A 21,648-nucleotide genomic window follows, 5' to 3' on the forward strand; every position below is an offset into this window, starting at 1 on the left:
TTCAGTGCAATCTAAATCTAATCAGTATCAATTGTCCTAGATACACGTGCAGTTTTTATGCTTTTAAGATACACGGCAGTCAGGTTGTTCCAAGCATCTCGGAGGACTTCCACAGTGGATTTAGGCTGCCTGGATGATGTTGAGATCAAGGCTCTGTGGGATCCATACCATCTGTTCCTTTTTTCACTGGGGATAGTTCCTTATGACTCAGGCTGTATGTCTGGGCTCGTCATGCTGCAGAATGAATTTGAGACGGATCAGATGCCTATTGCATGATGGATATCAGTCTGTTTGTACTTCTCAGGACTGAGGAAATGCAGCCCCAAACCTGCAGGGAACCTGCATGCTTTACTTTTGCATGTAGAAACTCAATCTTGTAGCGCTCTTCAGCTCTTCAGCGAACAAACTGTGTTCTGTTAGAGCCGAATATTTCAGGGAATACTTCTAACTCATCAGTCCAGCTGACATTTTTCTGCAACCCAGTTCTTGTGTTTTCGCACAAAGGTGAGTGGTTTGGGTTTGTTCCCACATCAGAGGAATAGGTTTTGGGCTTTAAGTCTTCCACTTTTGAAAATCATCTTCTGGGCTATAGATGGGTGTACCAGGGTCTCACTGGTTTTGGCCATTTCTGAGCTGATGGTGCTGCTGGACCTCTTTCCATTGTGAAGGGAAGTTAGCTTGATGTGTCTTTCATCTGCTGAACTCAGCTATCTTGGCTGACCGCTGCGCTTTTGGTCCTCAACCTTGTTTGGTTCTTCTGCAGAAGAGCTTGGACAGCACATGTGGAAACATCTGTCTGCCTCACAATTTCTGCCATTCAGAGACCTTGCTGATGCAGGATGACCACCTTTTGTCTGGTTGCTAGGCCCACTCTTGCCATGGTGTAAGAATTTTTAGTTTTCGTCTTCAGTAAACTGACTTTTTTAGTATGGCTCTCCCTCACCCAGTTTCTGTTAATGGTTTTGGTCAACCTACATTATATATGTTGTTGATCATTAGCACCTGTTTGGTGGTATAGTTGTTTAATCATGCATTGGGCAATACTCCTACAAACTAAGTGCTTTATTTCTATATGCATATAAAAGATAAAAAATAATCACCTCCCAGTGGCTGAAGACCAGCTGTGGACTGGCCAATCCGCTGGTCCTCTTGCGGATCTCGTCAGCAAATCCGAAGCTCTCGGCCACGGGCAGAACAGCCTTGATAATGAACATGTCTGTCCCTTCCTTCATTTCTTCATGGAGGACACGACCCTCTCGCTTCCCCAGTACGCCGTATACTCGGCCTGGTGCAGGAAGAGACACAGGGTCAGGACACACCCATTATACAGAGCAGAACACATGATCAGATTCCCTGGAAGAGCAGGTGAGGACATTTTAATAAACTGGACTAAGGTTCGAACTATAGCCCGATCAATTGTGATTCGATAATAATTTTATTATAATTTTATTATTATTAACTATTGACTGACAGTCATTTTTTAAAACAAACATTTTACAGCTGAGAAATCAACTGGTGAGTGTCTCTGGTGGACAAACTATGTAACAGAGGAATGATTACAAACTCTTTCAATACATATGGCATGCGAGTATTAAATTATGACAGACTTGAAAAATGTGAACCTGTCCTTAACCCTAATATAACTTGAAAAGAGCACTGGCATGGACAGCAGTGTGGACGGACGGTAGATGCAGTTCTATACATACTACATTGAGTGTCTGTGTAATGTTTCAAAATTTACATCACAAAAAATGTCACACCTATGCATGTGTGTAATTTGCTCTTTAGTAATACCTTACACAAGGTTTGCGACTGTAGGCCAAACGGACACAAATAACTCGGATCAGATTTTTTTCCATGACAGTATGAACAGCACAAATCACATGGAAACTGATATTTTCAATATGACATATGAAAGTGGACCAAAGAGAAGTGGTCACTCTAAATCAACATTCATTATGTGGGTCACTTCAGGACCGTGACCTGTTCATACTGGAATCTGATACGGGCCACATTTAAAAAGTTATGTGAACAGATAAACAGCAAAAAAAACGAATTGAGTGCTAAGGCTTGCAGTAGCCTAAAGTTAACACAATGATTCTCACTTGAGGACCAGTGTGCACGATTTAGTGGCATCTAATGGTGTAGTTGCACACTGCAACCAACTCGCCTCACCCCTCCGTTGCAAGCACGAAGAAGAAACTATGGTAGCCCTATCTAGAGCTATTGTTTGGTTTGTCTGCTCTGGGCTACTGTAGAAACATGGTGGTCTCTGCTCCCTTGTCTCATTCTAAGGTAACGGAAACATATAGGAATATAGGAATACCTATATTCAGGTAATGAAAACATACCTATGAATATTATATTCCATTTGTGACAATAGATCCTCCTGAATACTACACACTGGAGCTTTATCATATATACTAGACACACACACACACACACAGAATAACACATAATCAGACTGATGACGATGAGCGAGACAAGGTTCACACTTCCACACATACATACAAAAGAGTCCACACACTGATGGGTGATAACAGAAACAGGCTTCTGCATGTGTGAACAATTATTCAGTGGAAGTGTGTAATCCAACCCCACTGTAAACACCGACAATAGACAACCACACTATTATATTCATTAAACTAGTCACGTGTGATCTAAAGCACCTATCGATGAATTCTATCGACCTGGATACTGACTGAGTGGGAGAGACGTCTAATTGCACAACATGCAATCACATAATAATAGGTAAACTATAGTAAATCAATGCACTCAGTGGTCTATAGTGTATGTAACCAAAGATGCATTAATACTAATTATAGGCCAACATTAGCCTAGTGTTACATGTCAGACAGAAACTTTTCAGTTATTTACACAGACATGAGAGACTTACATCTAAGAGATCATAGATGAATGGGCCATTTGACAATGGATCTCTCATGAATCCAGACTAATGGCAGAAATCTACATAGGCCAGTAAAGCACATAACCTAATTGGACACTTGGTGCTTCTCAAACAGCCAGATGGAACCAAAAATCAGGATTTAATGGATATTTTTCAGGTAACGCCTCACTTAATCGGCCTGCTCTGATTCAGCTGACAAAGCATTGTTTGTGTAACGAGCTTGCTGTGGCTACTAACAAGCCCGCAGATATTGTTTACCAACATGTCAAATGGCATTTCAAGCCTCATTTTCATCTTAATGACTTTCAGAGGACAACAATTTAGGGAGTGTTGTGGAGCATTAATCAATACTTAACTCTGTTGTTCTCATGCTGAAATCACAGACTGTGAGGGTCGAGTGTGTATGGGGGGGCACAGTCATGGATAACATGACTCTACAATTTATTTATGTATTAAGAATGTAATTCGGTGGGATTCTTTCATCAGAGGTCACCCATATATTATATTAGTATGGTCTAAGCATGTGGAAAACTACACTGGAGAGATACAGCTCATTGAACCTGCTGACACACTGTGTTCTTACAATAGCACTGTGAGTGACATCTGTGCAGCAAGACCACATTCTTCAGAAGACATCAGAAGAGATCAACTTCTTTTTGTTGTTTCTGTACTAATGGAACAAACTAAAGCCCCACCAAAAGCCAATATTACATACATACTGAAACCCATCAGTTTATTCAGTTTAAATCATGTGCTACATAATGGAAGGTTTTATTTGTCCAGGTTTTGAGATTTCTGACTCCACCTCAATACAATGAAGGTGAATGGGACTTTCCACAAACTTTTCCCTGTAGGTAGTCCACACACCTCACTCTGAACAGTTCTCATGGGAATTACTTTCTACCAAAGTGTGTTCTGTGGATGCTTCACAGAAACTGTTACACTGGAAGGACAAGTTGCTGTTGACTTCACTTGACTTTACTTCAATATACTAAGGTGGAGGCAGAAATCTCAGGCCTAAAATATTGTCTTTGTGTGGCATAAGTTGGTTGACACTGCTCTCTTACCCAGCACCTCAGCGGTGGCCATGATCTCGCATGTATACATGGCAGCCATGAGCCTCTGGGGTTGAGCCTGGAAGGCGCGGCGGCAGGCCTCCTTCATGGCAGCGATAAGCTGGCCGGAAACTGGCCTGTAGCAGTCTGCAGAGGCAGCCTCTGGCCTGCGCCTGGCCTGGCTCTGCCCTGCCACTGTGCCCTCCACCTCTGAAGATGTCTTAGTACTTCCTTCCACTCTGCTGTTGGCTAAAGCCTCATGCGATATAGAGTTCTCCTCTAAGGAGTCTTGGTGCTGTGGCACGGCTGAAGATTGGACGTCCCACCTCTCCACAGAAAAGCAAACTCCCATCAGGGGCTCCTCACACATGGGTCCCGACAAAGTTGCTAGCTGGAAGCCGCTGACGATGCTGTTATCAAAGTCTCGTATAACAGCGGCTCCAGCCTCGCCAGCTTTGTCGCCCCTACCCAGACAGTGCCACACTGAGAGCCGCTGGTAGCCCTCCACGCTGTTCAGCAAAAAGTTGGGACCATACCTGAAAACAACAACAGTAACATGGTGAGTAACTGAGAATTTGTACCCATTTATTCAATCTCAGAGAAATCTGTCATTTTATTCAGACAACGCGGCGTTTCACTGGCCTCCTGTCAGCGGCGTCATATCCCCTTTGTACCTGCCTCAGCGTTGTGGTTGTCTGCCAGAAGCTGTCATACATTGACTGTTTATCCAGTCTGAAGCCACATTGTTACCATCCACTGTTTAGATCTTGGTGCTGTTTAACTCTAGATTTGTACCCGATGTCTGTCTGCTGTCTGTCCAACAGTGTGGGAGAAGCAGTGATTGTTAAGGTGGAACTGCTTTATTCAGTGTGTTTAGTGGTTTTAATCAGCGGGTCTGTTTGTGTTGGACAGGAGGAGACCTCTGTGGATCATTGGGCTCCCGGTAGAAACCTCCTGAACCATGAACACTGAAGGAATCCTAACCAGGAGAAGCTACTTCAACATGTCATCAGACATTGTCTTTGATTTTGTTTTGATGTGAGAGATCCCCTAGCGACAAAAAATATATATTGTACATTTAAAAGCTGCATTCATTCAAGATTTTTTGGCTACGTGGAGACAACAATGACATACACGATAGCACACAATTTATTATATAAATATCAAGCAGACACAAAGCAACAATAACATTCATTTGGAGTCATGTTTATGTCCACCTGATGAATATTCCAATATTCACTCTCCTTTTAGCTCCGTTTTAGCCTCCACCAGCTCCTGAGAAAAGGCTCTATGTTCACCAGCCACTCTCAGTTTGCTGCTTGGTGCTGGGCAGCTAGTGTACAGTAGGTTTATTTTAACCCTGTGGCTGGAAGGATGATGAGAACTGTGACACTGAATCAAAACAGTGAAGTTGGGGGCCATAAAACCAAAAACCTGAGTGGAAAGAGACTAAAATGCTCCTTAGAGCTGAGGGGAAGAACAGCGTTGGGGATGATTCTCTGTGTGTTCGTCACCATTCATATTAAACATTACACTAGCACTAAGCTAATTCTCATTTATTTATTGAGGCAGAGAACTGGATAGTCATGCTTTCTTTTTTTCAGCTAATTGATCATGTTTGATTCTTAAAAGCTGGGGAATATCCAGCACTACAGTCTATGTCAGATCTACAAGGCCAAACTGAATATATTTAACCTCTCCTGATTCATGTCCTTGCTGTGTCTCTGCTATAAATGTATCCTGGAGGAGTTACAGTCCATGTGAAACAAACCTGCGAGGCCCAAAGGCCCAGATACGCTCCACAGCGTTCCTCCACTTCCTCCCCTGCAGCAGGTTCTCCAGCTGGGCCTTGAGTCCAGCGATGGCCTCCATGGTCCTGAGGCTGACATCCACAGTCTTCCCCTCCCTCAGGGACATGTTTACCTGCTCCAGACTCCGAATCAGCTCTGTGCTTCTCTCCAACAGGTGAGTCACCTCTGACATAGTTTCATGGAACAGTGAAATGAAGTTATGAGACACTTCATGATTCTAGTTTCAGTGTTCATTATAGTTTCTATCATCTAGTAAGGTTTTGACACACTGGTTTTCTATTCAAACACACAGTTAACTGCTGTCATTGGGATCCCAAGATATCCATCACTCCCTGATTTGTTGGAATAAAACCAAGCAGGGTTTAGGTGCAGTCACAGTAAAGTGTATGCCATCAGAGTGGAGGTTTATTCCACAGGCAGAAAAACAGACAGCTGAATATCACAGGTTATTGACTGGTTTAATGAAAAAACATGAACTAAATGTCCAATGCATGCACCTTTATGCTGATATGCATTGCATGTTTGTTTCAGCAGGAAGAGATGAATGGTAAATGGTAAATGGACCTGTACTTGTATAGCACCTTTCTAGTCTTCCGACCACTCAAAGCGCTTTTACACTACGTGCCACATTCACCCTTTCACACACATTCACTCAGTGATGGCAAAGCCCATCAAACAGAAACTAACTCAGTCATACACATTCATGGTGGGGCTACATTTCATGGTTCAAGGATTCAAGGTTATTTTATTGTCATGATGAATTTTAGATATAGTTCCCTTAATGCTACTTTTAATAACAACATAAAAATTGATTAACGAGTCATAAAAAAAAAAAAAAAAAACTCATTTGAATGATGAAGAGGGAAGGAGCTGTCTTTAAGTCTGGTGGTATGCCAGCAGAAGCTTCTATATCTCTTCCCAGAATGCAGCAAGGGAGAACAGGCTGTGGCTGGGGTGGGTGCTGTCTTTTAGTATTGTTTAGGCTCTGCGCAGCCACCTCACCTCACCAATATCACTGATGCTGGGTAGTTAAGTATCAATGAACTTTTCGGCGGTCATTTGACAATTGACGTCACTTTCCAAAAAAGACAATTGTCTACAATTGTTTTCAAAAAGACTCAAACATCAAATATAACATAATAATAGAAAAATCCTCTCTTGTTCTTCACTGTGTGCAGACTCAGAGATAATAAAACAGTTGCGCTGATGCTGAAAACATGTAAAGGTCTAGTTTTTTTCCACACAGGAAATTGATCAGGAATCAGCAAGGGAACCAACAAAGATTCGAACCAATAAGCAGAATCGATCGTGGTACTGATAACAGTAAATCAATCTCCATCCCTCAGTGAGTGGAGGTGTGGAAATAGACAGGGTTTCAACTCTATCTCTTTGTGTAAAAAACTGTGTTAGCCTGCTTGATGTGTGTCCAGGTCTTACCCTCTGGTAGGGGAATTGCTCGGACGCTCACAGTGGCCATTCTGTTGGGAATGGTGACAGTGACAAGACCACTGGGATCCACATGCAGGGTGTCAGACGAACGGCCCTGAGTGACCTCTTCTTTCACCTACCAACACATATATTCACACAGACATGGTGAGGGCTGTGTTAAGCAAATCCAACAAATCTGCTCCTTGGGCCACTGTTCCTTCTAATGGCTCAATTTTTTCTGCCCTGGTAATGTAAAACAAGTTGTTTGAACACACAGTTCTGTAAAAGACATCATCTCCTGTGTGCAATTTCCCAGCAAAAACCTAGACACAAAGTGCTGGCAACAGCAAAAATAGAAGCTTTCATGAACTGGTCATATTCACAACAGTTCAGTGACTGTATGGTTGCCTCACCTGGTGAATGATGGCTACTTTCTGTTGCTTGCCCAGGTCTTCATTCACCATGTCCACTTTTGGAGGACGAACCACTGTTTCTCTGAATGGAATAATGGGCTTGGATGCGCTGATCTCAATTTTAGCAAACCTTTAAAAAGACGAGAAGAAGAAGTGAAAATCCTGTTACTAATGACAGATAATGTGATCCCCATTGTGCATATTCACCCACATTACATTTATATAAGAACATAAGTAACTAATAAAGACCTAAAATGATAAAACAAAACCTGGGAAAAGAGTTAAAGGATGTAGGATTTAGTGGCATCTAATGAAGTTGCAGATTGTAACCATTTGAATAGAGCTCAGCCTTCTAAGCTTGTAGGAGAAACTACAGTGGCCACGAAATGTGTGAAAAACGTGAAAGGCCCCATCTACAGCACGGTGGTTCATCATGGCAGACTCTGTAGAAGAGGACCTCTAACCTTGCAAGGCAACTGCAGTCATTAGATCGCAGAATCATCAGGCGAGAACAGGAATGGATGTAGGGTGATATGCCAGGTCACCTGTGCTGCCACCCCAGTTTGCTGTCCAATTTAACACTTTAATTTGGACTAACTCTAAAAATAATGTTTTTGAACAGAAATTAATGTTTGGCCACATTTTACATTTGTATAAATGTCTGAAGATTTGGAAATAAAACAATGTACTGATTTCTACTGCCACCATTAGATATTTCTATTCACACAATAATGTTTTTGAGTTCAAATCTCTTCATTTGGGGGCTTTTCCAAGCTAATATTGATTTTTATGATTGTTTGTGATTAAATCAGCAGATATTTCTGCCACCCCTTAAAGTCTCCATGCCACCCTCTGGACATCCCATGAATATATATACACCGAAGGCTTTTCTCCATGGGAAAGAGGATTTCTCTCTTCTCCCGACTGGCTTCAGTAAGTGACTGTGTTATATGGTTTGTTGATCTGATTGGTTGAAGTTCACGGTGAAAGACAGATGGTTCATCCAATTACTTGCCGTGTATTTTTTGAAAGTGCCTTTTCCATACAGTTTCCAATAATTACTTCCCAGATGGTTCTGTGTAACATACCACCCGGTGCAGTCAGATTAGACCCACTCCCTCTGTAGATACAAACAGCTCATTCTAAGGGAACAAAAACACAATCATTCTTATATCCAGGTGATTATACACTAATGAAAACATACCTATGAATATTATATTCCATTTCTGACAATTGATCCTCCTAAATGTTACACACTGGACCTCTAAAGCAATTATGAAAGGCCATCAAGAAAGCAAAACAGCAAGTGAGAACTGACAAACTTGATCCGTCAGCAATAAGAAAATGCTCATATTCCCTTTTAAGTACTTATCTACAGACTCTACAGCTAACACTGCAGTGAACTCTATTGCTGGTTTTGGCAACAAGACCTAACTAGGGACAAACTACAAGAGAATGATGAAGACATTTCTGGGAAACATACTTCTAGGATTTGAAGTCAAATTTATATCTGAACTAAGTCATAGTTAGGAGTAAAATTGCCCAAAGACTTATCTGTGTAGTAAATATTCTCACAATTGTCAGTTGTTTCTGAGATATCCTGCTGACAGAAAGACTAATGGGGCCAACACAAAACCTCCTTCACACAGGTAACAAGACACCATTACAGATATATGAGAAAACTTGTCTTTTTTATATCCCAAATAAAAGAAGACATTAAAGTGCTGAAGGCTATACTGAGCCAAAGTCAATTTATTTTGCCTCTCCTGATTCATGTCCTTGCTATGTCTCTGCTTTAAATCTATCTTGGAGGAGTCAAGGCTTATGAACAACACAGAGCAACGTTGGATATATCCCTGTGGGACGCTGTAAATATTAATATAACAATAACACACTGTAGTGGAGCGCTCTGCCACTGTGGACTGTTCAATCCATTCACAGACACAGTGCACACAGGCTTCAGCAGTGGCCAAACCATTATATCAGCTGTTAGTATTTTTTTTTTTTTTTTTAATTGGACAAATGTAGATCTGAAATCATTAACCATTTGAGAGAAAGTTAATCTAGAACAATTTAAAGAATTGCTTAATCATTTGAATTATTTTTCAAGCAAAAAAGCCAAAAGCTGGGTGACTCTAGGGGCCCTATCTTGCCGATCTGAAACACAAGTATCAAACGCTAAACGCAAGTAGCTTTGTGGGCGGATCTCGGCGCTGTTGCTATTATGCCGGCGGGATAAATGACTCTTGCGCCCGGCGCAAATCTAAAATGGGTTGGTCTGAAGTAGCTACATTAGTCATAGGTGTGGTTTGGGCGTAACGTGCAATAAACCAATCAGAGCGTCATCTCACATTCCCTTTAAAAGCAGGCGCGCTTGTTCCATGGCGGATTGCTATTATAACGGCGGATTTGCCAGGCGCACGCCAGGAGCGGTTCACAGCCGAGGAGACCAACGTTCTCGTCAGGGCCGTAAAATACAGAGAAGTGGCATTATTGACATGAAATAAATGTAACACAGCCATACAATAAATCCAAACAATGTAACGCAGCTTCCAGGAAGAAGACCCTGGCCTTGGGAGCAGTGCACACGGGCCGAGCAGTGTGCAAGGGCCAGCTGAGGAGGGAGCAGCGCAAACACCAAGGTGCAGAGGATCCAGACCCACTACACGCCGGAGGACCACCCGTTCCTGCAGCAAACCGGGTTTGACATGCTGGAGCGGGAGCTGTCCGGGATGCGGCAAAGTATTAATGCCCGTCTTGACCGGGTGGCGATGTTGCTGCTGCCTCTCAGGCGCATCCCCTCAAGTCTGCGCCCTTAAAATAGCATCTGAATAAGCGCCACTGACTTTAGACTAGGTTTTTCCTGGTCTGTGGCGGAATTGTTTTCTGAAACAGCAAAATAGCACCAGGGAACGTTTGCGCCGGAACACGCCTCCTCTTTTCGCTGAACCGCCCCCCGGAGCGCAAGTTCATTCCCTAATTTAAGGACGTGCATCGGTGGAGGGAAAATTCCAATGTGCGTCGAGTGTAAAATAGGAATTATACAAGCGCAGACTTGAGGGGATGAGCCTGAGAGGCAGCAGCAACATCGCCACCCGGTCAAGATGGGCATTAATACTTTACTTTTTACGGCCCTGACGAGACCGTCGGTCTCCTCGGCTGTGAACCGCTCCTGGCATACGCCTGGCAAATCCGCCGTTATAATAGCAGTCCGCCATGGAACAAGCGCGCCTGCTTTTAAAGGGAATGTGAGATGACGCTCTGATTGGTTTATTGCACGTTACGCCCAAACCACACCTATAACTAATGTAGCTACTTCAGACCAACCCATTTTAGATTTGTGCCGGGTGCAGAGTCAGTTAATTGTTAAGTCTCATTCCCATGCCATTAGGAGCGCTTCGAGGAGCCAGAGGAATGTGACTGTTTCAGAAATTATCTGTCTCATGTACTACTTTCAGGATATAGTGAAAGTTTCAGAAAATATGACAAATTGTTATTTTTATAAAAGTTACTTACTGCAGCTATAAGAACACATGCAATTCAGTTTTATTTGTATAGCGCAACTTCATAACAAATGTTATCTCAGGACACTTTTCAAATAGAGCAGGTCTAGACCGAACTCCTTATATAATCAGAGACCCAACAGTTTCCACCATAAGCAAGCACTTGGCAAAACACTTACTCTAGTTTATTTAAGTCAATCCCAAACACACTGTTTTGCTGCCAAAAATACTCACTGGACTAGAGCACCACATGTGGATTAATCCGCTGCTAAAAATAGTCCCCAACAAATGTACTATTTTCTCTTGTTTGATAAATGATTACTAAAAACCACAGTGTTAGAAAAAAACAGCCTTTTATAAAACAATGATATATTTGTGATGTGTTTTTAAAGAAGTACGCCTTTAGTAGGATAATAAATATAAAATATCACCAGCTTTGTCCTTTCAATCCAAACATATTGGCAGAAATTTAATCTAGCACATTTTTAAAATTGGATCAATATTAACTTGCCCAAAAATAAACAACTACATTGTTTGAGGTCAGTGTGATTTAGGTTTATACTGTCACGACAAAAACGCATGTTGGCTTTCTACACAAGATGGAACATCCACACTGATTAGGCCGTCTGTCTGCATTATAAGCTTTACTGAACAACACAGAAGCTTCTTGGCTGACCCAGGGGTCACTGGGTCTTTTCTAAAAAGAAGTCTGTGTTTATATTTGTGTTAAGGTGGCGCAGACACGGGGCTGAGACAGCATTACGAACACACATAGACTAATACATGATCAACTAATCTAGCATTGGAAAAAACAGAAAACAGGACAGAAGACAGGTAATCCCAGTCACTCACTGTCCCTGTCTCTCCCTGTCTGACCATCATGGTGATTTGAAATGAATCAAAAACACTATTAGGTTCCATGAGGATGCATGTAGCCATTTTACCTTTAGAATGTGCCCCCTGTCTATGCAAATGCAGGTATAGACAGGTATAGATGTACAAGCAACAGGTAATATTAGGATAAATCTTCCCCTTTTGCCTCTTTGTTCTCTCCCATCATCCTGTTTCAACAGGTAATACAAGGGAATGGTACCTGAATACTACTGCATAGAGCCTGTAGAGCTCAGAAAAAGTGTGTGCATGTTTCTTTTAAGTTTTATCAAATTTGTAAATGCAATGTAAAACAAATTGTGCTTTTCCAACAAATTAGCTCTGATTGAACCAGTTCCATTCAAGATTCTTGGAACTTTGGTGCTAGCTAGCAAACCAACCCACGTTTCCACCAGTTTTGACAGAACCATCAACAGAGGGCGCTGCACAATGCGTTACAACCTGTAGAATATGACACACCCACTTTTCCCATGGAAAACCTGCTATTTTCTGGTTCCAGTTGAGAACTAATTTTTCTAGTTCTAAAAAAAATGTTTGTTTGAAATTTTCAGAGCGCTTCAAAACTAGGTGCACAAACCGCAATGGAACTGGTTCCCTGTTGGTGGAAAAGAACCTAACAGTGATGAATCCACATGAATCATCACCAACTCTGTAGTTTGGGCGTATTTTAGCCCACTGTTTTTGTTTCCTGGCCCTTTTAACTCTGTTCTATCGGGCAAGTAGCTCGGATGAAGCCACTGTCCACTACCTGTCCAAACACCAAGCCAAATGTAATCTGTGTCTGTGTCTCTATGTCAAATGTTGTATTTACAGCTTGTTCCACAGCCTCTGAGTGGCCAAATCATTATGTTAACGCAGCTTTATTGTAGATCCATGTAAATATCCAAATGGTATCCAACGCTGTACACTCCAGAAAGCATGTCCAGAGCCCATCCACAGGATAAGTATGGTAATATAAAGCTTTAGGGATTTATAATATATCGGCGGCCAATATATTATTAATTGTATTATTAAAATTAAATTGTGATTGTTCGGACAATGGAATTTCACCAATAATTGTGCCTAATATAATATGTAGAGCCTTTTTACAATAGCTTCAGGGTAGGGATGCCAGCAGAAACATGGTTCTGAGTAGCAACTGGTTCTACATGTTAAAGTGTGTTATCACCTGTGATTTCTTTTGTTTTTCTACTTTCCTTCAATAATGGCTATTATATGATACATTTGGCCCCAAAAGACAGAATACTGTTGTAATCATTTTTCACCCCGAATACCCTTTAAATTTGAATTAGTTTTCCAGTCCAGAAAAGCATCAATGAGCCTCTCTTCGGAAGTTTAAAGAATAGCTTTGCTAAAGCAATATGTGTCAATTCCAGCTTATTAGAGACACTATTGTCCACTGACAGTGAAACAGGAACCTGTACAATCTGCACAGATTTTGATGCTAAGCTTCCAGTTACCAATGACTGCTGATGTCTTATGTTTCTTGTATTCATATTGAACTGTTGCTTTCAGTTGTCAGTCTGGTTGAACTGGTTGAGTTTGTTCTCCATGTATAAAAAACAGGACTTCTTTTGCAAACACTTAACATAAATAATAATAATACAAAGCAGCCATCTGATTGAATCAAGGTTTTGTGGCAGGCAATTCTTTGGAACGCCAGTGTGAGTGTTTTTAATATTGGTCTATCAGTAGTGAGGTATTTTCCAAGGAATGATGGAAACAAGTGAACCTGTTTCTAATGTGTATAAACCGTGTGAACCACAGAGAGCACCCACAAATATGCAGCAGTCTGCAGTTTATTATAAACACGGTGACAGAGAAGGCTAGGAAGAGAGTTAGAAGACCTGCTTTGGACTTTGGACAGCATCTGAATACTTGGCACCTGACCCAGTTCTGAGGACAGAGAGAGAGAGAGAGAGAGAGAGAGAGAGAGAGAGAGAGAGAGAGAGAGAGAGAGAGGGAGAGAGAGATAATCCCCTCAGAGTGCTGGAGCTGTGATGTCACAGTCTCGTGCTTACTCGAGTGGCTGTGTAGCGCTGACCTTATTCTGAGTGTGACACACTGCAGGTCAGGCTGCTTGCCAGCGATGTCACAAAGGGCTCAGACTGCCATCCGACATGCCAACCAGCCACCTAACCAGCCAATGAGCTAGCCAACACGATCGGCTAGCTGAGCAACCAGTTTATGAGCCAGTCGACTAGCTGACAAAACATCTAATGGGCTATCAAATGGGTCAACAAACCAAACAAGCCAGTGATCTAGTCATCTGGCGAGCCATGAAGCCAGCCACCCAGCCAATAAGGAAGTCACCCTGAGAGCTAAGTAGGGAGCCAGTAGGCCAGCCCCTGTCCTGCTTTGCCATCTCTGTCCAGAGCTGTCTGGCCTGGCTCTAAACATAGCAGCAGCATTACACATGGCCTCCTTTCTTCAGCTGAAATCCCATGAATACAGTGCAACAGGCCGCAGAGTGGAATCCTCATCCATTTTACTAACACTGACATGACAGACAGAGGTTTACTGCCAAATCGTGCCTCAGACAGCCAAAAGAACCAACTAACTGTAGGAATAACAATTATCAATAAATTATTTGTATTTGTATGCTATCTTCATCTGTCACTGAGTGACCAAAAACATAACCCCCCTATGTATTGTAAAGAAATCCAATACAGCCGTCCCCTACTAAATCCAACTTTTGTGATTTCTTTTTAGAAAGATGTTGATTTAACACTGTGGTCATTTTGGAAGCTTTAGTGTGTTCAATTGTGTTAGACAAGTTTTTGCTCCTATATATGTAGAGTAGGTCAAAATATTATGAACATCTTTCAGTACAGCCTCAAAACAGCACACACCATCAATTTCAGCTGTAATTTGACATAACGTCTCACAAAGAGGGGTGTGCACAGACAGTGATCATTAACATGACATTTTTGATCACTGAGTCGATAACATGTGATGGCAACTGGACTGGCAGTATCTTTTAATCATTCCATCTCTTCCTAGTCTTCTATATATGTATACTGACTCTCACTGCATACGTTTATACCTCTATAAATATATGATAGATGATTATCGATCAGTAATAGTTATCTATTCAGTTTAACTGTAGGCTTAGAAAATGTTTTGGAGTGTTAGTACATTTCACTCCAGACAAATCCCACCACTAAACTGCCCCATTAAAGGACTGATGTGTAGGATATAGAAGCAGTTGAACACCCCTGATGTAAGCTAAGCACTCAAACAGAGTAATGTTATGAATGGTCTTATTCCCCTTTTTTACCTCGTCATTCTTATAATTCTAAGACTACCTAGCTCTACACAGCAGTAAGAACAATGCTATTTCTTTTTTTCCATGTGTACTACATGTAGGGATGGAAATTAATACGATTTTATTGATACAAATGCCAATATCAATTTGTCTTATTAAGTGACATCACTTATTGTCTAGTCCGATTCTTCGTCCATTCCCTTATTCAGAATCATTCATATTCAGTGTAAACACAGATTTTCAATGTCAATGCAACTGTTTCATTATGGATGCATGTGTTGCCACTGTTTAACCCTGTCATTCGTGTTTTCTTAGTTAAAGAAGAAAAATCTGCTAAGGCTTTTGACATTATTGTTTTGCAACGTGCAATGGTCAGAAAAACATGCTGGCATTGAGAAAAGGAATTGATAAGCTCAGATTCTGATCCATCGGACAATTAGGAAGTGGTTCTCAACTGGAATCAGTTCTCGATTCACATCCTTACCTAAATGGATAATCAGCTGGTGAGGATGCTGAGCTTTTGCCTAGGACATGCAGCTCTTGCCTCAGAGTTTTTGCGTGATAATATATACAAGTGCATATTTAAGAACCCTTTACAAGATTCTCATTTTCAGCTGGACTGCTGAGAAAGTCTGCCAGCAACAAAATGGACTCTCCAGCAAGAAATGTTTGTCTACCTCTGTCTGACTTTTAACTTTAGTCTTAAACTTTGCTGTAGATTCAGATTTCAGCGTGAGAGCACAGTCTTACTGTTGTCTTTACATAAAGTGTATTTATCTGTGCAAAATAAAAGCCACTTGTAGAGAAATGTGTTTGACCTTGTTCTGCCCACACCTGTCTGCTACAGGCGATTCTCTGTCTCATTCCTTATTTTTTCACTCTTTTGCTCCTTCCTGCACTCTCCTGCGTTACTCTTTTGGACTTTAAAGTGTTTCTTTGAGGCTGACTTTTCCTCTCTGAGATGTGCTTGATTTCAACCCGATGAAATCAGTTTCTTGTGTCTTCTTTCCATGCTTTATGCCAAACTGCTCACAGATACAAGGCTTTAATAATTAAGTGTAAAACACAGATAACAAGTGCTGTTTGAGTGTTCTTCAGCTATGTGTGTGTGTGTGTGTTTGTTGTTGTTGGCATGTGCATGTGGTAGTAGTACTTGAAATGCCCCTACCACACCGCAAGTACATTCATGTGTACACAGGATTATAAAATAGCTCTTTAAAGGTACTTTACATGGTAAAAAAGAAACAGTCAAAGCAACTATCCAGAGAAATGTAATCTAGCAGTTTTAGTTTTTGAGTAAAAAACAGACAGAGAGCAGCAGGGCCACAGCTGCTCACAACATCAGGAACTGTATCCCTTAAATGTTTAAAATGTGATGTCAGATGTGATGGCAGTTTTGTCCTTATGTTAGAATATTGTAAAACATTTAACTGAAGCTGATGCAGTGCAAAGGGGATGCCAGTACCTACCATGAATATCGACCCATATGACTGCTACAAAAACAACTAATCTCAAACCTTGGTTAGGTTTAGGCAACTAAGACAACTCGGTTAAAGCTAGAAACATGATGTGGGTAGATAGACTTTTGCAGGATTATAATGACAAGCTATTTCCATCATTGCTTCTGAGAAAGACCTAAGAAAAAATTGATTTACATGTCAAAAGTCACCCCCACCAGACTTTCAAAATGTACAAGAACATGAATTCAAATGAAAAATATTTGGGCTGCCACTTGTTGCACAGCTGCAGCTCTACACACACTGCACACACAATAAACGCAAATCCTACCAACCCCCATGATTTTTGCAAGACCCTGTAATTTTGTCCAATCATGGCAAAGTTTTCCACAAATTTGACCAATCATTGTAGTTTTGCCGTATGTCACCAAACTCACTTCCTTGTTTCTTGATGTGAAGATGCAGACATGAGCAACATTTACCTGGTTCACCGGGAAAAGGTGCCTACAATTATATAAAAATGTTTTAGCAATTTTCATGTTCTCCTGCAATTTCATTGCAAAAAAAACATTTAAAAAGCTTAAAAACATCACAACATGCATCACAATTCTTTAAAAAAGCTGCCATGAAATCAGGCATTCTAGACAGCAGCAATCTCTCTGCAAGAAAAACCTATGAAATCTGGAGGAACTGACAAAAAGACCAAAAGTGTGGCAGCATGACTTAGGCGCATAGAATTGTACAACTGAATGCTCTCTGAGCCCAGTACTTTGATTCACGCAAAAAAATAATTAATTAAAAATAAATAATTCTGGACAAAAGTTTGGACCATGTAGCATTAGGTGCAGGGATAACAGAACCTGTAAGGAGGACCTCTATCTCTGTGGCTCTCAGAAATCCAGCCTGTATGGTAGAGTGGCTAGATGGGAGTCACTCCTGTGTAAAAGTCATATTAGAGGCCACCTTGACTTGACTTTGCCAAACAGCTCTGAAAGCAGTCTGAGAGCAGGAGGAAAAGGACTCTCTGAGGTGATGAGACAAAAATTCAGCTCTCTAGCCTGAATGCCAGGCACTAGGTCTGGTGAAAACAAGGCACCACTCATCACTGTGGTAATGACGTCCATCTGATGAAGCACAGAGAGGCAGGATCTGGGAAAAAGGCCAATAAGTGGAGCCAAACACAGATCCTTGAGAAGAAACCTGCTCCATTGAATCATTTGCTTTCAGTTAATGTTTCTGTCTGTGTTTCTGCTCATTTCCAGTCCACCTGTTGGTTGAATCAATCTCCACTGTCTCTTTATTGCATTTACAAGTGGAAGAGTGATTTGTTAAACAAGACTTCAGGTCTTGTCTACAGTCATGCTAGCAGCTCTGTGAGGCTGTACTTAGGCATAGCGGGTCTTTAAGTCGTATGCTAACATCAGCATGCTAACATGCTCACAATGACAGTGCTAACATGCTGAAATTTAGCAGGAAATGTTTACCATGGTCACAATCTTAGTTTAGCATGTCTGCATGCTAAAATTTGCCAATTAGCACTAACCACAACGAATAGCCCAGTCTAATGACAATGCCATTGGTCCTGTGGTTATTTTGTCACAGTTGAAGGCACTAGATGAAAATTCCTAAAGTCATCACAATTCATTATGAAGGGACCAGGTATGTAATAGAGGTCAAATCAGACACGTGTATTATTTGAAAGCTGGGACCTGGACAGAGAAACGCCAGAGCATAACCTGACACAGACCTGATCGGTACAGCTGACTGCTATTAACAAGCTAACGCTAAAGGTTATACACATGATATTTAAAACATTGATCTACCTGTGTTGCTATCACAGCCTCTCTGTGGTTTGTTTCCATAGCCAGTCTGCTCCATGTGCAGCTGAGGTTTTTATCATCTACATCAGTAAATTAAGCATTTACTTCAACCAAACCAGAGTTGGTGATTAAAAAATCGAAATGTTCATATAATTTAATTAACAATGCCATTTACATTTGTAGTTTAAACACAGTAGTTTAAATTGTGGTAATCAGAAAGCATCTGTGGTTTGTTTACCTGAGAGAGCGAGCGAGCGAGCGAGAGAGAGAGAGCGAGCGCAGTTGAACCTTCAACTGGTTCACTTTTGGAAATTCTTTCACAAGTGAAGTCGTATTAAATAAAAGATTACTACAGTGCTTTTACTTTGAAAAGGAAGTTTAAACTGTAGTGAAATATGTGGATATGACTACCAACCAATCCTTTTACTGTGCTCTTTTGCTGGGAGACGCGTGTGGCTTGTGGTATAAATAGGCAAGACCTCGACTCTCTAGTGAAGCGTCGCTGCAGACGCAGCTGAGACAGGCATGAGACCGTTCTAATCTGTTAACATGGACGCTGAAATAAAAATCAAGATGTCTGGCCACGCACATGCCATACATATGGTAAGCTGTTAGAATATCAATCTGTGGCAAAAAACAACCACTTAGTGGACGTACTTTGACGGGTGCATTTAAGATAACGTCAGCTTACGTTGTGGTCATTGCAGCCCTTTTCACAAATATTTTCTCATCTAACTCAGTGAATTAAGAGTTTATTTTGACCAAACCAGTGTTAGTGATTGTTTGAGTCTGTGGGAAGACTAACAAATACAGTTTTGGTGAGTTTTATTTAATTTCTGTGCCAGCGTTTGGTTTAAGATGCTTGTGCTCTAGTGTGACATCCATTAGTAAGTGAATTTTGTATATATAAACTTTTCAAAACAAAACTCTGTCTTACTGTGCCTTATCTAATGTAAGATTAGTAGCCTTCTCCCCTCTGCCTGCCACACAACAGAGGTAATGCTTGGTTTGACCTTTTTATATTCATGTTTTAGCTCTTATTTTTCACATCAGTGAAGAAGGTATCCATGTATGTCTTATCTCTGCTCTTCCTCTGACATCACTTAACTTTTGTTTTTTTCCACAAGAAATAACAATGATAAAAATTAATGATAATATGGCACGATCTGGAAGGTATAATGAGCCATTTTTAAGCACTCCAAGTAGATTTATTATGTTTATCCTCAATTGAAAATCAGACATACCAATGAAAAATGCACCAATCAGATTTAAGTTTATTGGATCAGATTGCTAAAGGTTTTGAACATAAAAAGGTTTCACAGTAGCTCTGCTGTCTGTCTGTCATAAAGGTAAAACCAAAAAGCTATCAAATCTCCCAATTAGCTTCCCTATCATAATTTATATTTCTAACTCATGCAACAGGTTTCAGTTAGTTTATACAAACGCACACACGACTAGAAACATACAAAAACCCACACTGCTAACTATCTGATATAATGTGTGATTATCATTTCAGCAGCAGTGGCAGGGGAAAGGCTGCTCTGACTTTCCTGTGTATTGACTGATTAAATTCTATTCCCCCGCTGAGATGGCAACAGCTGAGATGAATGAAGACACACAGCACAGCTTTCCAAAGCAACTGTCTTCACAGATAAATAGATGACATCAATAAACCGATGCATGCTTTTCACATGCCAATATACAGTTAAAGCTAACAACATGCTATCAAAGACTGTACGGGACATTGTACAGGCAATCTGTGGTAGAATAAGGATTCTTGTCACACTTTATAAAAAGTGTTTACCTCAAACTTAAGAGTCATTAAAGAGAGTCACGCTAGAAAAATAAATGGGCCACAGTACGTCAGTGGATTACATAAATGACGGATGCATTCTCCTTTAATCAATACTTCCCACCTATATATGTACATTGATCAGCCCTAACATTGTGAGCACCTGGGCCCCCTGGTGGTCAGAATGTTCTGCAGCCCCATACCAACAAACTGCTCTGCACTGTGTGTTCTGACCCCTTTCTATCAGAACCAGCATTAACTGTTTCTGCAGTTTGAGCTCCAGTAGCTCGTCTGTTGGATCGGACCACACGGGCCAGCCTTCACTCCCCACGTGCATCAGTGAGCCTTGGCTGCGGCTGATCGTATTAGTAAAATTAGGAAAGCTGTAACTTTGGTGTAATCAGTGTAGAGAGTGTGGTTGGGGTGATTTCTCCAGGAAGCAGTAGTTTAAAGCTGCAGTAGATGGAGGGATGAAAAAGGAAAGGAGGAAGTTGGCAGAGGTTCCAAAAGGGGCGGGACTTATTGTGCGTTCTATTTACCTCAGAATTCGGAAGTCAGGGCTTGGAATGACATCACACCCAAGTTGACCGCATTCAATTCAAATAAAATTGAATTGAATTGAATTTCAGTACAACAAGTCAGCAAACCAAGCTCTAGCCAGGCTATCCATTAGACATGGGTATGTACAAATTCATAGTTGTTTTGTAACTAGTTCCAACACAAATGTGTTTCTCTATACCACGTTTATTTGTGTTTACAATGCAATGTAATATCTTAAAGTTATAGGGAGGGCTGGTGTCTCAAGTGAAGGTCCAGAGTTCTTTTGGAAATGGCAAGAAAACTGTATCTCTACATGGTCTGAATCTGTGTGGTCATATGAGAACACAGCAGTCACGCAAGGACAAAACCAAATTTTCCTTTGAGAAAATTCTCTAACAATCTTTGTGCCTGTCAGTGAGACCGTGCTGTTCTTCTGAGGAAGGCAGCAACGTTCACACAGAGAGGCAGCAGTCAATATGTAATGATAGCCAGATAATGATGGTGCTGAAATTGGAAACAGATCTGCTTCCCTTCCTCCCTCTCTCAGATCTGGGCACTCAGTGTATGAACACACTCACTACACGGAAGCCCAGAAAAGAGACAAACACAGAGACAATCTAAATTATACAGTAAAGGTCACACATGGAGAAGTATGAAATGGTATACAAGGAAAGCAGACACCACATAAGGCACTGTTATTAATACTGATGCACAAAATGAAACTTTCTGTTAAAGTGGACTAGACAGGAACAGATGACTATA

General features: G+C 41.1%; 1 protein-coding gene across 4 annotated transcripts in view; it reads right to left on the reverse strand.

Moving 5' to 3' along the window:
• efl1 (elongation factor like GTPase 1) overlaps positions 1-21,648 on the reverse strand; it is a 91,421-nt gene that overhangs the window by 7,544 nt on the left and 62,229 nt on the right. For all 4 annotated transcript variants that reach the window (XM_051379982.1, XM_051379983.1, XM_051379981.1 and 1 more), the window contains exons 18-22: positions 7,616-7,745; positions 7,212-7,338; positions 5,735-5,939; positions 3,976-4,499; positions 1,101-1,285 (exon numbers count right to left, since the gene is read on the reverse strand). In XM_051379982.1, the coding sequence (XP_051235942.1) occupies positions 1,101-1,285; positions 3,976-4,499; positions 5,735-5,939; positions 7,212-7,338; positions 7,616-7,745 (1,171 nt within the window). The remainder of the gene's footprint in view (positions 1-1,100; positions 1,286-3,975; positions 4,500-5,734; positions 5,940-7,211; positions 7,339-7,615; positions 7,746-21,648) is intronic.

Source organism: Dicentrarchus labrax, unplaced genomic scaffold (assembly GCF_905237075.1).
Source record: "Dicentrarchus labrax unplaced genomic scaffold, dlabrax2021, whole genome shotgun sequence".
In the NCBI taxonomy this organism is placed as follows: Eukaryota; Metazoa; Chordata; class Actinopteri; family Moronidae; genus Dicentrarchus; species Dicentrarchus labrax.